At 43.5% G+C, this 17,051-nt stretch overlaps 1 protein-coding gene across 1 annotated transcript; it reads right to left on the minus strand.

The window, feature by feature from the left end:
• Positions 1-816: 816 nt before the first annotated feature.
• LOC141110171 (olfactory receptor 5V1-like) lies at positions 817-1,770 on the minus strand. The gene has a single exon (XM_073601379.1). The coding sequence runs from the start codon at positions 1,768-1,770 to the stop codon at positions 817-819; it is 954 nt and encodes a 317-aa protein (XP_073457480.1).
• Positions 1,771-17,051: the final 15,281 nt, after the last annotated feature.

Here is a 17,051-nt window from a genome sequence, read left to right on the forward strand (position 1 = left end):
CATCGGCTCCGGGAACATGCAGCGGCGGCACGTGCGCACCTGCTAGATCGTCTTAAAGGAGTGACGTATACCTACTGCGATTTGTGCAGCCATGCCAACCTGCCGTAGTATAACTGTGGCAGCTGGTTGGCTAGTGGTTAAATAACAAACATGTTATACTTACCTGATGTGTGTGCAGTGGTTTTGCACAGAGCAGCCCCAATCCGCTTCTTTTTGGGTCCCCAGCTGATGCTCCTGGCCCCTCAATGCTTTTTGGGGGCACCTGAGCTGAGTCACAGCTTCCTGTGTCCATTCAGACACAGACCCGTTGCTTTTTTTTTAAGGGGAACCTGAGCGGGCTCGCCCCCGATCCATTCACACATGGGGCGTGCCTTTGCGCCCCCCCCCCCCCCCCCCCCCGCACTCTCCTTATTGGCTCACTGGCTGTGATTGACAGTAACAGGCGCCGATGGCTCCTGCTGCTGTCTCAGCCAATGAGGAGGAAGAGACCTGGGAGAACTGCTGCTCTCATGTACATCACTGGATTGAGATGGGGCTCAGGTAAGTATTAGAGGGGGCTGAGGGGCTGCTGCACAAAGAAGTTTTTTTTTTATCTTCATGCATAGAATGCATGAAGGTAAAACACCTTGATCCTTTACAACCACTTTAAGTGTTAGGGACAGGTGATGCAGGGATTGTAATAGGCGATATATGGGGTGAATGAACCTGGCATTTTGTTTTTCAGGCCTAAAGCCCCTTGCTGAGGAGTACTGCTCCAGGTTCCTTGAGTGAAAAACTAACATACAGAGTAATACAGCATATGAAAACATAATGTTATCAGTAAGTCACAAAATGAGATCTATGGAAATATTTCCTCAAAGCCCCTTTGACTTCTTTGTTCCTCAGGCAGTAAATTATTGGGTTTACGACTGGCGTCAGAATGCTGTACAAGAGAGATGCAAAAATTTCCAGCTCAATGGAGTAACCTGTTGGTCCAATGTAATTAAGGTTGGCTGTGCTGTAGAACACTGTGACTACGATGAGATGGGAGGAGCAGGTAGAAAAAGCCTTTGATCGTCCTTCAGAAGACTTGATCTTCATGATGGTGGAGATGATGTGGAAGTAGGTTATAACGATATAAAGAAATGGGGTGAAGCCAAGGAACACGCTGACAACATATAATAATATTTTGCTGGTCTTGGTGGGGTTACAGGCTGCTTGTACCAATGGTGGAACATCACAGTAAAAATGATTTATACTCTCCTCCAACTGACAGAATTTAAGTTCGGAAGTCATGACCGTATGAAGGATAGAATTGAGGAACCCACTCAACCATGATGCGGCTGCAAGACTGGCAAAAACTTTTATTCTCATGATCACCGGATAGCGTAACGGGTTGCATATGGCAACAAAACGGTCATACGCCATCACAGCCAAAAGAATACACTCAGCCCCACCTAGAGAGACAAATAGATACAACTGTGCTATACATTTGACAAAGGAAATCTTTCTGTTGCTGGTCGCAGAATTGTATATCATAACCGGGAGAGTAGTGGAGGAGTAACACAAGTCTAACACAGAGAGATTGCTAAGAAAAAAGTACATTGGTGTGTGCAGATGTGCTTCAACTCTAATTATGATTAAAATGCAGAAATTGCCAATCAGGATAGTGCAATAAATAAGGGATAACAAAAAGGTGATGATGAAGATACAATCATCTGAAAACGTTAATAATAAAATATTCTTTAATATTGTTTGGTTCTCATAGTTAGGCGCTTCAGTTAAGAGCATCTAAAAGACATAAAAAGACATATTTAAGATAGACCTCTGGGGCAGATAATTTAGCATCACCTGAAATAACAATACAATTTTCCAACATCAAACACATAGGAGCTTGACAAAATTGTTTACTACATTTTCCCTGGGTTGGTAACTTACACAGAACCCTGGGGGACCCCACTACCCACCCCTGACCATTCTGAGTACTCCCCATTTATCACCACCCTCTGAACTCGCCCTTGTAGCCAGTTTTAAATCTGTGTACTCACCCTATGGTCCATGCCAACGGACCTTACTTTGTACAGTAAACGTTTATGGGGAACTGTGTCAAATGCTTTTGCAAAATCCAGATAACACCACGTCTACGGTCCTTCCTTTATCTAGATGGCAGCTCACCTCCTCATAGAAGGTTAATAGATTGGTTTGGCAATAATGATTCTTCATGAATCCATGCTGATTACTGCTAATGATACCGTTCTCATGACTAAAATCTTGTATATAGTCCCTTATCATCCCCTCCAAGAGCTTGAATATTATTGATGTTAGGCTAACTGGTCTGTAATTCCCAGGGATGTATTTTGGCCCTTTTTTAAATATTGGTGCTACATTGGCTTTTCTCCAATCAGCTGGTACCATTCCAGTCAGTAGCCTGTCAGTAAAAATTAGGAACAATGGTCTACCAATTACTTGACTGAGTTCCCTAAGTACCCTCGGGTGCAAGCCATCTGGTACTGGTGATTTATTAATGTTAAGTTTCCCAAGTCTATTTCTAATTCTGTCCTCTGTTAACCATGGAGATGCTTCCTGTGATGTGTCATGAGGATAAACACTGCAGTTTTGGTTACTGAAGCCCCCCGATTCCCTCGTGAAAAGTCGACGAGAAGAGGAGTTACGAATTATCCGAAGAGGAGTTACGAATTATCCAAAATAACGAATGCCGTATCTAAACGAATAGAACATAAAGCATTAATAATAATAAATAACAATAATAACCAGCGTCAAAGGCCCCTGGCTCAGACGGCCTTCCTCTGGAGTTTTACTCCCAGTTCCAGGAGGTCCTCATTCCCAGATTAGAGGCTTTATATTCACACATATACGCATCAGGCACACTCCCGCGCACCATGAGTGAGGCATTGATTGTCCTCATTCCCAAACCCGGCAAGGATCCCCTTCAACCCGAGTCCTACCGCCCAATTTCTCTCCTTCAATTGGATGTGAAAATTCTCGCTAAAATCCTAGCCATGAGACTCAACAAAGTCATTCTTAGCCTCATCCACCCTGACCAAACAGGCTTTATGCCCAATAAGAACACTGCATTTAACCTGAGAAGGCTATTTACCAATCTTCAAGCTACACATGATGAAACTGGGTCCAGGGTAGTGGTCAGCTTGGACGCCGCCAAGGCGTTTGATTCTGTGGCGTGGAGCTACCTTTGGGAGTGCCTCCATAGATTCGGCTTTGGCCCCAGGTTCATTAAATGGCTCCAACTCCTTTACCAGGCTCCCACTGCTCGGATCCAGGTCAACGGGAAAATGTCCACCCCATTCTTACTGTCAAGGGGAACACGTCAGGGTTGCCCAATCTCTCCCATGTTGTATGCCCTAGCTGTTGAGCCATTGGCCATAGCCATCAGAGCGCACCCTGGCATTAAGGGCCTCCGTCGGGGGCAGTTCATCGAGGTACTTAGTTTATATGCTGACGATATGCTACTCTACTTGTCAGATGCTGGTCCCTCGCTGGCTGCGGCCCTGCAGCTTATTCAGCAGCATGGGACCTACTCAGGGCTACAAATCAATTGGTCTAAGTCCCAAATACTCCCCATCGATATCTCTGTCCCAGCGAATACTCAGGTGCCCCTCCCATTGGTAAGAACCAACCAGCTCAAATATCTAGGCATACAGTGCTCACGATCCCTAGCAGATTACATACACCTGAATATTGAACCAATTTTCAAGTATCTTAAAAATAAGACGCAAATTTGGTCCAGACTCCCTTTGGGGGTGATGGGTCGCAACAGCTTGGTGAAGATGATTCTACTTCCCAAGCTGTTGTACCTATTCTGGCATGCCCCATTGTATATCCCAGCTCATGTGTTCAGGTCCCTTGAGTCCATACTCAACACATTTATATGGGGCACATCCAGACACAAGCTATCATGGCAGACCCTTAAATGCCCTACCCGCCTGGGGGGCACGGCCACCCCAGATCTCGCACTTTACTATTTAGCTTCCCAGCTGTCCCACTTTTACTATTTTAGCAAGCATGACAGGCTTCGCTACACTATCCTTGCATGCACACGAGCCTCTGACGTTGTGGCTCACCCCTTCCAGATAATCTTCTGCAAACATAGGGGTATCTCTAGTCCTGTGGGCGGGAACCGACTATTACAACATCACAGCAGAATCTGGCACCGTGCACTCGCCACTATTGGAGCTCCCCCTATCCACGCTCATACTCCGCTATGGGATAATCCTCAGCTCCCTGAACTATTGACCATCCTTGACTACAAGCTATGGATCATCTATAAAATCATATATCTGCATCAGGTCGTTGCGGGGGGAGAGGTCAGGCCCTTTCAGGCTCTGAAAGATGAATTTGCCCTTCCTAACCATATGTTTTTTAGGTATCTCCAGATACGCCACGCCCTTCAATCTCAGTTTAACAACTCTATCCCCACACTAGAAGTGGTAACAGTCACAGATTTACTCCTGGGTGATGACCCCAAAAAACTGATCTCCACCCTATACAATATCCTCCTCCTACCCGCGGCCACCAACCACACACAAAAATTAAGAGTTAAATGGGAAGCAGACACCGGAGCCTTTAACGATGACCAGTGGGGGAACATACTTGAGACTTGCACAAAAGTTTCCCTGAAATTATCAGACCGCCTCACTCACTTATACATCCTCCACAGATCTTATCTCACCCCCGCACGCATCCTTAAATATAGGCCAGAGGCTACTTCAGACTGCCCTCGATGCGGAAGCACCCCCAGTACATACTATCACTTAATATGGTCTTGCCCAATTATTCAAAACTACTGGATGCAAGTAGTCAAATTTCTCCATGACCAAATGGGCTCCCCTCTGACACTATGCCCTCGCCAATGTTTACTTGGTCTGCTCGTGGTCTCAGAGGAGGAGAAATATTTATCAATATTTATGCAGGAATCCCTCTTCATAGCCAGGTTGCAAGTTGCCCAACTATGGCTTCGGCCTGACCCCCCCACGGTGCAACAGTGGAAGAGAGCAGTGAATCTTACCCTACCCTACAAAAAAGTTCTGTATACCCACCGCGGTTGTCCAGCCAAATATCACAAAATATGGGATAGATGGATAAACGAGGCCTCTACGTGCACGGACTGGTAATACATAGTATGTATATGACTGTTGGTTTAATGGCATTTAACTTTACTTATGACCAAACCTCTTACTAATCTAATTAAAAGGTACACCCTGACATTGGTTTGTAATAATCTGTCAAGACTTTCAGTATAAAAGCTAGTCCAATTGTTTCCAGTGTATGTTATACATTGTACTTTAATATTTCCAATATGTACTGTCTATTATGCTCAATAAACTTTATCTTTGATTAAAAAAAAAAAAAAAAAAAACAATAATAATAAAAACTTTTTATTATTATTATTATTATTATTATTTGTTAATAATTTGTTTTGTTCCATTTGTTTAGATGCAGCATTCGTTATTTCGGATAATTCGTAACTTCGGATAAATTCGTATTCGTTACGTTCACTAACAGCCAAATTTGAAAGGAAATTCCATTAATTATAATTTAATAGTGAGTTATTACTAGTTAGTTAGCTATTATTTTGAATTTTAAAATTTTGTTTTTTCAAATTTCGGATTTTCTTTCTTATTTTCGGATTTTCGAATTTACGAATTTTCGAATTTACGTATTTACGAATTTACGAATTGCGATCATAACGAAAAGCGAAAAAATAAAACGAATGAGACGAAAACTAAACAAATTAATTTTTCAGGAGTGCACATGTCTACTAAATAAACAAAAAAAAAACCTGAAAATGTTGAAATTTTTTTTTACTTGGATTCAGACCTGAAACGAAACCAAAGACGCACAGGACTCCTGTGCAATGCGCTCCCCAGCCGCTCCAGGGATATGTGAACTGACTCCATTGGGAGCCGGTCACAATCTCCTGTCATGCAAATTGAATGCGGTGAAACCCACATCCAATTCGCATTACTGTGAACCCAGCCTTAGACTTTTTTTTACATTTTTTATTACATTTTTGTTTTTTAAGTTTTTTTTTAACACATTGTGACCGGAGCAATATAATGGTACCATAGTAACATTGTACTACTCTGGGGAAGTGATCAGGATTTTTTTTACACATTATGTTTGCTTATAGCAGTAAATTACATTGCTATAAGCAAGCATTTTACTAAATGAAACTGAAGCGTTACGTTTTTTTTTTTTTTGTTGTTGTTGTGATTAGCTGTGATTGGTCAAAGCTAATCACATGGTACAGATGGGCTGTGATTGGAAAGCCACTGCCCGGCCGCCATATTGCTATAGGATGGGTGGGAAGCGGTTAACTGTCATCCAACCTAAAAAATATAAATTATTCCTGCCACCAATACCATTTCCTGCCACCCCTCCCTTCCTATTTGGACGCTCTAGCACTGTAAAGGTGTCACTTAATGTTTCCGAAGCTGGACCTCAGCTGCCAGATTTTTAATTCTGGCTGCATTCCATCTCAAAATAATTAAGTCAGTATTTAAAGCAGGACTAAACTGTATCTGAGCACCACAAACTTAGAATTCAAAAAATTCTATCAGAAGAACCTTGCTGTCCAAGTGTTATACAGGTGCCACATCCCAGTAAATGTAGACAAAAACAAAGTGGATTGGGGGGGGGGGGACTTTAGAGGCACCAGAAAACACTTTAAATTATAGTAAATGTTTAAAAGATTTTTATTGTTAGAAACGTATTAAAATCCATGTACGGATAAAACATAATTACATACAAGAGAATTTCATATCTACAGCAAAAATTGTAACGTATATGTCTTTCTCTGGTTCGACACTCCACCATCTATCCATGTCTCCATGCTTTATTGTGTTGAGAAATTACTTTGAAAAACACCCTCCCCTATTTCTAGGTGTGGTCTGAAAAAGGTAAAATAGATGAAAACAAAAGAAAGGTTGGGACTTTGAATGAGGACATACCTTTTTCTATGTAGCAGTCTACAGAAGTCTTGTCTTGATGATGTTGAGCTTTCAAGGCTGTGATTGGAACCAGCCAAAGTCAGGGGACCTTAGGCTTGAGGTTTTATAGCTTGTGTTATTTGCTGAGGGATCTCATCCCTTCAGTATTGCCAGATCATTAAATCTAAATTTGTACATTTGTAACCAAGGTAAGAAAATAATCAGTAATGTAACCTGTTTATTTGGTGATCTTGTCTTCCTAAGCAGACTCTTAAAATTCCCATTGTGCCTGGTAGGTGAGTTTCTCATTTTGATACCATGGTAGAAGAGTAGACAAGTGGAATGATTCCATAGGCAAGTTTATACCTAGAGTGGACGGTGTCAGTAAAATTCCATTCTCTCACTGATCAGTCAACTCCGGTCATGTTGATTAGAAGACAGATTTATTACAAATGTATCGATACATAGGGGTGAACTCTGTTCACAGCAAGGAGTTCCAGCAGAGTCACACAGGAACCCTTTTACCCATGTCATTTTATAGCAGTATTTGGAAAGCTGCCATTGGCTAAGGCACACTGGTGACTCATGGTGCATTGTTAGCTTTATTGTCAAATCCAGCGTGTCTTTTCACAATATTTCCTAATATGGTAAACTTTTGCTAGTTCTTTTAAGTATTGTTTTAAGGCGTTAGTCGGAAATAAGCAGGTTGCATAAACAATAAGTCAGCGCCATTTTAGCTAGGAAAAGAAAGCACATAAGTAACAAGGCAAATGTCGATATCACTTGTAATTCTTTGCATATTTCTTATCATTCCCCCCTCTGATATCTATATTTGCTTCCCCAATTTATTACTTCAGTGCAGGTCCGTTCCACAACTGGGTTTTCAGACCTTACTTCATTGAGAGGAGTACTCGCATCATCATAGATATCTTCTCCTTGGGAAACTGTGTGGTACATTATCCTGGTCATGGCTGTCTCAATTAATCTTTGAAAGAGTCTGTCATGGTAATGCAATAGAGTCTGTTTGTCAGCTTACCTGTCTCCATGTGTTCATCTCCAAAGACTCTCACCTGACTGCTTTTATTAACTCTCCTCTAGCATGGCTCCACCCCAGCTCCTATCAGTGAACTCTATATTAACCTCTGCACTGCAGGTCAGCCCTGCTGATCAACCTTTGTGTGTTTGGCTTCCTGTTCCTGCCTGCCGTGTGCTCTACATTTATCTCTGTTACCGACCTTGGCCTGTTCTATACTATTCCTGTCTGCTCGTGACCCTGACCTTTTGGCGTGTCCCCGACTATCCTTGTTTGCCTGTGACCCTGAACCTTGGCGTGTACCCTGTTGTCCTTGTCTGCTTGTGGCCCTGACCTTGGCTTATTCCTTTACTATCCTTATCCTTCTGTTGCCCACTGTGGGTGTGAGCTGGGGGACCCTGGGGGTCACGACCTGGAGCCAGTTGCAGCCCAGTCCATCCTCACCTCTAGAGGCTCTGGTGAACACCTGCTGGCTCTTAGACTCCGCACCCCAAGGAATCCTACACTCTAAACCCGGTGGGATTCGTGTTGGTGTTCCAGCGACCCTGCCTTCCTTATACCCGGACTCCCATCCACAGCAGTCAGCCGTAGGGTCCACTGCCTTGCGGTGCACTCCTGATCCCAACGGTGTGCATCTGTCACCTAGCCTCAAGGTGACCTGACAGAGTCCTTCAAGCCAATTTGTGAATGGATCATTAATACCCGAGTTTTCCACTAATTCATTCGATAAAGCTGTCAATCCTTCGAGGGCTCTAGTCACGGTTCCTCCAGGAGCTGTATTGTTAGGAATAAAGGTGCAACACATACCGCCAAACATTTTACAGACCCCTCCTCTTTCTGCTAGGACCATATCTAATGCCATCCTATTCTGCCATGCCGTCAGAGAGGTAGGGGCTAATTGCTCTGCCAATCCCTTAACTGCATCCCTGGTGTAGTTTACAAACCTTTGTTGGTTATAGTATATATAGTTAATCCAGTCAACATTTTTGTTTACTGTCACCCACCAGAGAAGAGACTCAAATCCAGCTGCCACTCGGTTCCTAGCCTTAAACTCGCTCAGCACTCCACGCAGAACCCCAATCTCATCTATGTAGATCTGGGGGTCAAAAGACCCTGCAGAGAGGTGTCCCTTCTGCTCCTCCGGTGACCTTTCTTCCAAGGGGACTCTGACAGTAAGCGCAGAGGCATTGCCAGCTGTACCAGGGCACAATCCCCTCGGGAATTGGCTGGGATTCTCGCTCTGAGACTCTTATTTCCGCATAACCACCAGACGTCCGCCCTCTGGGTGTTGTGCTCAACCCAGTCGTCACCCTCTCCCTTTACTATTTTGTTAATCCTCTCCATATAGTAGTCATCTGGTAAAGAACCCAAATCGTGCCACTCTCATTCCCCGGAAGTTGTCAGGGTATGCCGTGACAGCAGGGGGTATCTGAGGTCTCTGAACCTGGGGAAACAAAAACTTAACGTGCGACAGGGAGTGTTGGTGTCAGGTTTGTATGTTTTTTTATATAGCTTTAGCATACACTCTAAACCATCTGGATCTATATTGTTATTTAAGGGAAAAGGCACCGTAGCCAGCTGGGGTCTGGCCCCTGCACAGACTAAGCAGTTCTCTTTTTTAAGGATGTTAGCAGTAAAGATTAACCATTCAAGCCATTCATTCTTATCCTGGTATCCTGTTTCTAATGTTATAGCTTCTTCCACTGTGGGTCCTAATACCTCTACTTTAAGCCATTCCTCATTATCTAATTATTTCTTCTTGTTTGTCTCATTCTTTGGTTTAACTTCAAGGAAGAATTTTCCCAAAAGGTCAGTTCCTGATATCCAAGTTCCTAAACGGTATAACCTCTGATCTTCTAGTTTGGGGTCCTTTGGGGAAATCAATAATATATTGCAATTCTTTGGTTCTGTACAGGGAGAGTGGGCTGCTTTTAGTTATGGTTAATCTATTCTTTAAATCTCCTGCTGCTTGGATCTCATATCCCCAATCCCGGGCTGCAGTTGTCCACATGACTGAATCCCAAGTAATACACCCGGTAGTTCCAGCCAGGTAGGACACGTATTTGTCTGCCCAGGTCAACTTGCTTGCTTCTACCTTATCTCCACAATCTGTCATCTGGCAGAAATCCACCTGTATAGTACTGGTGGTTCCTTCAACAAAGGTGAGGTTCAATGCTCTTCCTGTCTCTTCCCAATTGATTGGTTCCACTATCCTCCCGTGTCTCCTACCTCCCCGTATAGAGGCCTCTCCTAGAGTCACCAATGCTCCCACGAGGAACAAAATCCCTACCATCATATCTGAAGTGAGGGGGGCCTAAATAGGGCCTTTTCTTCACCAAGGTTGAGACAAGCAGACCTTTTATCTGCCTCCCTTTATAGTTGGACTTTCCCCCTCCTGCAGTCTTTCTGTCCCTACTCTGCCTATGTTTACCTTTTTACAGTGGGATTGGTGAATCCAGATAGTCCTTTCAGCAATTCTTACTGCAGTGGGAGTAGTAAGGAGTAATTGATATGGCCCGTCCCACTTAGGGGAGTGCCAATGCTTCTTTCTGATCACCTTGATGAGGACCCAGTCTCCAATTTGTACTTTGTCTTCTCCTATGGGCTCTCCTTCTGGAATGGAACACTCTTGGTTAATTTGTTTCTGTTTTAATAACCTTGACATGTATTCTGCTAAGGTTCTCTCCCCTTCCTCTGTGTGGGTTTCATTTGGTAATAAAGGTATTTTATAAGGTCTACCATACATAATTTCAAATGGACTCAGACCCTCCTTAGTGGGGGTGATGTGCATGCTTAAAATAGCTAGGGGGAGACAGTACATCCAATTTTTCCCTGTCTCCTCCATAGCCTTTTTTAGCTTGCTCTTTAATATCCCAATATGTCTTTCTACCAGCCCTGCTGACTGAGGGTGATATGCACAGTGATTCTTTACTTCTATACCCATCACTTCTGTTAGGTGTTTTATGGTCTGATTTACAAAATGTGGACCATTATCACTATAAATCTTCTCTGGTATCCCAAATCGTGGAATGATATCTTTTAGTAAGGCTTTGGATACTGTTAAGGCGTCAGCACTTCCTGTGGGGAATATCTCTACTCATTTGGTCAATGCATCAATGATTTCCAAACAATATTTCTTCCTTTTCACATTTGTCTACTTCAATAAAATCCATGCAAATGTGTTGGAATGGATATTGCGGTGTGGGGAACTTCCCTTTCCGTGGTCTTATGCCTCCCTGAGCATTGTCTCTTGCACATATAATGCATTGAGAACAAAAAATTTTTTAGTAGTTTGTGAAGCCATAGGCTGTACATACCTTATTTAACATCTCGATCATCCCCCTGTTTGACACATGAGTTACTCCATGTGTCAATACTGCTGCATACCTAAATAAGGATTTTGGCAATACCAGCTTTCCTTCAGGTGATGTGTACATGTTATCTATTATTGTGCAACCTTTTGTTTTCCAATATTGTTTCTCCCCAGGGGATACATTCTGCTGTATATCAGTAAGGACTGTATGATCTATCTCTATGATTTCCTGTTCTGTCATGTGTCACTTCTGCATATCCAGTTACACTTGTGCCATCTGGATTTTTCGTACTGGAGCCATCAACAAAAAGTGTCATGTCAGGGTTAGATAACGGTACATCTTTCCAATCACTTCATGGCAGTACCTTTTCAGCGATGGCAGCAGTACAGTCATGTTTATGGCCATGAGTAGGAAGTGGTATTAGTGTGGATGGGTTTAATGTAGTACATCTCTGTATTGTTAAGTGAGGTTGTGTCAAAAGTATTGTCATACAGGAAAGGTGTCGTGCTGGGCCAACGGGGCACGGTCAGTATTGAATACCCATCGGAGATTGCATCTCTGATAGAAGGCAGTCAATCTGTCTGTCAAATCTTGGCTATCAAGGGCCCCCTCTTTGTTGAGGGGGCACTGTGGCTACACCGGGTCCCAATTTCCCTTTACTGATGCCCAATCTGATCCTAGAACCCTCCTTAAGGCCCTTTCCACTTCGACCCCGTTTAGCCTATAACTGTTCCTGAGACCTTCCATATTTTCAATGATTTCTGGGACCCCAAACTTAGAATGTTTAATATGCTCGGTAGCCTTCTGCACGTCACTCTCAGTCCATGGTCTAAAAACAGTCATAGTTAGGGGCTGACCGTTTTGTCTACCTCTTTATCCACTAGGGGCAGTTGGGCTTGGCATTTCTCTTTTGTTCTCCTTCCTTCTACTCTAATTCTAGCGTGCTCAAACCAGTATTCCGCTATTTCTAATCCATACTTTTTTTTTTTTTTTAATCTTTGGGTCCTAACAATTTAAGCTTATCCACCAACTCCTGACACCCTTTCACAGTTAGTTTACCATTGAATCCCAACTTCGTTTCCCACTTAGCACAATATTTAACAGACTTTGGTTATTTGCTATGCATACATTTCTTATCTCCTTCTAATGGCGCATTAGGAACACAACAGCAGCATAAGGCACAAGACATTCTTTTACAGAAACTATTCCCCATGTCTCTGTTTTTTTTCCTTGAATTTAGAATACAAGACTGGTAATTCTACTCTCGAACTTTGCCAAAATCTATATAAAACAGCAAACAAAGTCCAAACTGTCCAAACAGGAAATAAAGATATATATATATATATATATATATATATATATATACACACATACACACACATCCACATCCACACATCCACATACAAAAGAGGAAGTGCACTTAGGTGTCCGTGAGGGGGGGGGGAGGAGTGAGTGAGTCCAGTTTTTTTTTTTTTTAACCACAAGTTTGCAGCCAGGCAGATCATAAAGCGGGCCTTTTATCAACCTGTAAACCACCAGTCTAGCAACCCTTGGATCACGGTAACAATAAGAATATAAGAAAAGCAAAAATATCAAGACTCCCCACACATAAAGTTAGCAGTAAGGTTAAACATGAGGAGGAAAGAGCGAGAGTTAGTCTCATGATTTAACAAATGCAGCAAAAGGAACAGTTGCTCTCGAGAGAAAAAGAGAAAAACAATCGATCTATGGGGGAAGTGTTTATGATCAAGTTAGATTGATTCCTGCTCGTACATTCACTTCCTCTTTTGTCCCAACCACCACTCAGTTAGAAAAAAAAACTGAAATGGCCACTGTGACTCTCTGTAATCTATCCAGATTACTTGTAGTCACTATTCACTATAATACTATTTTGTAATCTGTCTCGGACAGCGGGCTATGTCTATTTACCATAGGCAATGTCCCCAAGTGCCTCTGTCTTCAGCCCCTGTGTCACCTAGATCTTATATGATCAACTACAGTGCCGGAATACTCAATAAAAACCCAAATCACCTCAAGTAGAAGAGAAAAGAAGAGAAAAGAAAAGAAAAGATCTGTCTTACCTTTCACAGACCCGGAGGACTGGATCAGAAGTCCAGGAGTAGAAGTCAGGTGTGGATCCTGGAACCGACCAGCCTCTTTTTACCACTTAACTTGAGTGGGAGGAACTAGGTCTCGGCGAGAGGGAGTCTGATACTCACCGATATTTTGGATGGAACCGTTTGATCCACCACCTAATCCTTACTTCCTGCTCGAAAGGACCATGATGTCAGTAAAATTCCATTCTCTCACTGATCAGTCAACAAATGTATCGATACATAGGGGTGAACTCTGTTCACAGCAAGGAGTTCCAGCAGAGTCACACAGGAACCCTTTTACACATGTCATTTTATAGCAGTATTTGGCAAGCTGCCATTGGCTAAGGCACACTGGGGACTCATGGTGCATTGTCAGCTTTATTGTCAAATCCAGCGTGTCTTTTCACAATATTTCCTAATATGGTAAACTTTTGCTAGTTCTTTTAAGTATTGTTTTAAAGCGTTAGTCGGAAATAAGCAGGTTGCATAAACAATAAGTCAGCGCCATTTTAGCTAGGAAAAGAAAGCACATAAGGAACAAGGCAAATGTCTATATCACTTGTAATTCTTTGCATATTTCTTACCAGACGGTGTTTAGAGTTCCACTCCAGCAAAGTTCTAAATTGCAAAATTCATCCTGGACATAAGTGATTACAGACCCTATAGAGGCATAGTGGAGTAAGATAAGTGACTGCAGACCCTATGGAGGCATAGTACAGTAGGATAAGTGATTGCAGACCCTATATTGGCATAGTGGAGTAAGATAAGTGATTGCAGACCCTATATAGGCTTAGTTGAGTAAGCTAAGTGATTGCAGACCCTACAGAGGCATAGTGGAGTAGGAAAAGTGATTCCAGACCCTATATAGGCATAGTGGAGTAAGATAAGTGATTCCAGACCCTATAAAGGCATAGTGGAGTAAGATAATTGATTGCAGACCCTATAGAGGCATAGTAGAGTAGGATAAGTGATTGCAGACCCTATAGCGGCATAGTGGAGTAGGATAAGTGATTGCAGACCCTATAGAGGCATAGTAGAGTAGGATAAGTGATTGCAGACCCTATATTGGCATAGTGGAGTAGGATAAGTGATTGCAGACCCTATAGAGGCATAGTGGAGGAAGATAAGTGATTGCAGACCCTATAGAGGCATAGTGGAATAAGATAAGGGATTCATGTTTACAGTAGAGTCTCCTATCAACATTACTACAACAACTTTTTGGAAAAATGGGAATTGAAAGGGTGGAATGATTATCCTTGTAAATATGCAGAAATGGCCAAAGGTTTGACGATGTTTGTGAATGAAATCTCAATAAACTCTTTCAGGCCACATTTGTCCAAATCTAGTTTCTTAAAGCGGTTGTATACTTGCACATCTAAAGAAAAACCCCTGCAAGGCAAAGGCATAATGAGCTAGTATGCACCGCATACTAGCTCATTATGAAATACTTACCTTAGATTGAAGCCCCCGTATTGCAGCCTGGTCCACGCCGAGGGAGCTAACACCTTGCCCTCTGTGGCCTGAGCCACGATGACATCACTTTTTCCCGACAAGGTCCGGCAGCATCTGCTGGACCTTCAGCCGGGCATTCAGAGCGAATGCGCCGCTGACGTCAGCGGCTGCATGCAAAGGGAATATCTCCTAAACCGTACAGGTTTAGGAGGTATTATCAGGAACCATGAATGAGACCGAGACAGAAGTATAGTTAAATCACACTTGTTTAATAATAAAAATAATAAGGTAAACAGAGTAAGCATAGTCAAAACAAGCCAGTGTTCAGTAACCGGATCGGGTAGTCAGCCAAGCAAATGTCAGAGAGCCAGAGATAAACGTAGTAGTACAGCAAGGAGGACTAGGAGCCAGAAGGAATGTCAGCCGAGCAAGTCTTCAACAGGTATGCAGGAGAAAGTTTCTGTGATGTTGACAAAGGAGAAGGCAGAGATCAAGTGAGCTGGATGGCTTTAAGTAGGCAGGACTGACGAGCAGAATCAACAACAGCTGGGTAACTGTGGAGAAAGATGGGAGCTGGCAATTAGCCGACAGCTGAGCGGCCAGCTCATAGAAGGAAGGGCTGAGCCCAGCCCTGACGGTACCCCCTCCTCAACAACCCATCCCCCTCGGAGGAGCACCGGGCTTGAGGGGAAAATGTCTATGGAAATCACGGAGGAGGACAGGGGCATGTACGTCCGAGAATGAGACCCAAGAGCGTTCCTCCGGACTGTACCCCTTCCAACCAGGTACTGTATGCGCCCACGGAACCTATGGGAGTCAACAATGGATTGTACTTCATACTCCTCATGGTTCTCAACCTGTATAGGGTGAGGACGTGGCACCGAAGTGGTAAAGCGATTGCAGACCAAAGGTTTCAATAAGGAGACATGAAACACATTTGAAATGTGCATACTAATGAATGAATGAATGAATGAATGTTTTGTAAAGCACTGCAAATGCGAACCGAATCGCCTCAAGGCGCATACTAGGAGGAAGGTCCAAGGCGTAAGCCACTGGCTTAATCCTGCGAAGGATACGGAAAGGCCCAATAAACCAAGGTGCGAATTTCAAAGAAGGAACACGAAGTCGGAGGTTGCAAGACGACAGCCAGACTCTGTCCCCAGCCTGGTAGGAAGGTGCAGGCAGGCGTCTGCAGTCAGCCTGGAGTCTGTACCTATTGTTAGCATGTTGCAAAGCCTCCTGAACTTGTGCCTAAGTGGAATGAAGACCACGGAGATGCTCCTGTAATGCAGGAATACTCTGCGGAACAAACGAGTCAGGCAACATGGAAGGTTGGAAACCATAATTCGCCAATCGGGAAGCAGAATTCAAGGCACTATTGTGAGCAAACTCTGCCCACAATAATAGGTCTGACCAGTTGTTATGATGGTCAGAAATATAGCAACGTAAGAATTGCTCCAAGGACTGATTGGCTCGTTCTGCGGCCCCATAAGACTGCGGGTGATACGCAGAGGAGAAAGCAAGCTGAATTCCCAACTGTGCACAAAAGGCTCGCCAGAACTGTGAGACAAACTGACTACCCCTGTCCGAGACAATCACCTTGGGTAGCCCATGTAAGCGAAAGATCTCCCGAGCAAAAATGGAAGCCAGTTCCTTAGAAGTGGGCAACTTCTTAAGTGGAATACAATGACACATCTTTGAGAACCGGTCAACCACCATAAGGATAACAGTGTTGCCTTGGGAGTTGGATAACTCCACAATTAAATCCATAGACAGGTGTGTCCAGGTCCTCTCTCCATTGGGTATCGTTTGTAGGAGGCCCACTGGAAGGTGTCGTGGAGTCTTTCTCTGAGCACACACGGAACAGGCAGCTACGAAGGCAGTTACATCAACCCGTAGACTAGGCCACCAGAATTGTTGGGAAATGGCCCAAACAAGTTGATTCTTCCCAGGGTGGCCAGCTGCCTTGGGAGAATGGTAAGTCTGGAGCACGGCAGTATGGAGACTCTCTAGGACAAAGCAGCGGTCACAAGGTTTCTCAGGAGGAGCATGGACCTGAGCAGCAAGAATTTTGTCACCCAAAGAAGAAGTAAGACTGGTGCAAACCGTAGCCAGAATACCATCAGGAGGAATAGCAGGAACCAGAACCGACTCCAACTTGGAAGTGGAGGAAAATTGTCATGACAAGGCATCAGCCCTTACATTCTTA

Source organism: Aquarana catesbeiana, linkage group LG10 (genome assembly GCF_042186555.1).
Source record: "Aquarana catesbeiana isolate 2022-GZ linkage group LG10, ASM4218655v1, whole genome shotgun sequence".
Lineage (NCBI taxonomy): Eukaryota > Metazoa > Chordata > Amphibia > Anura > Ranidae > Aquarana > Aquarana catesbeiana.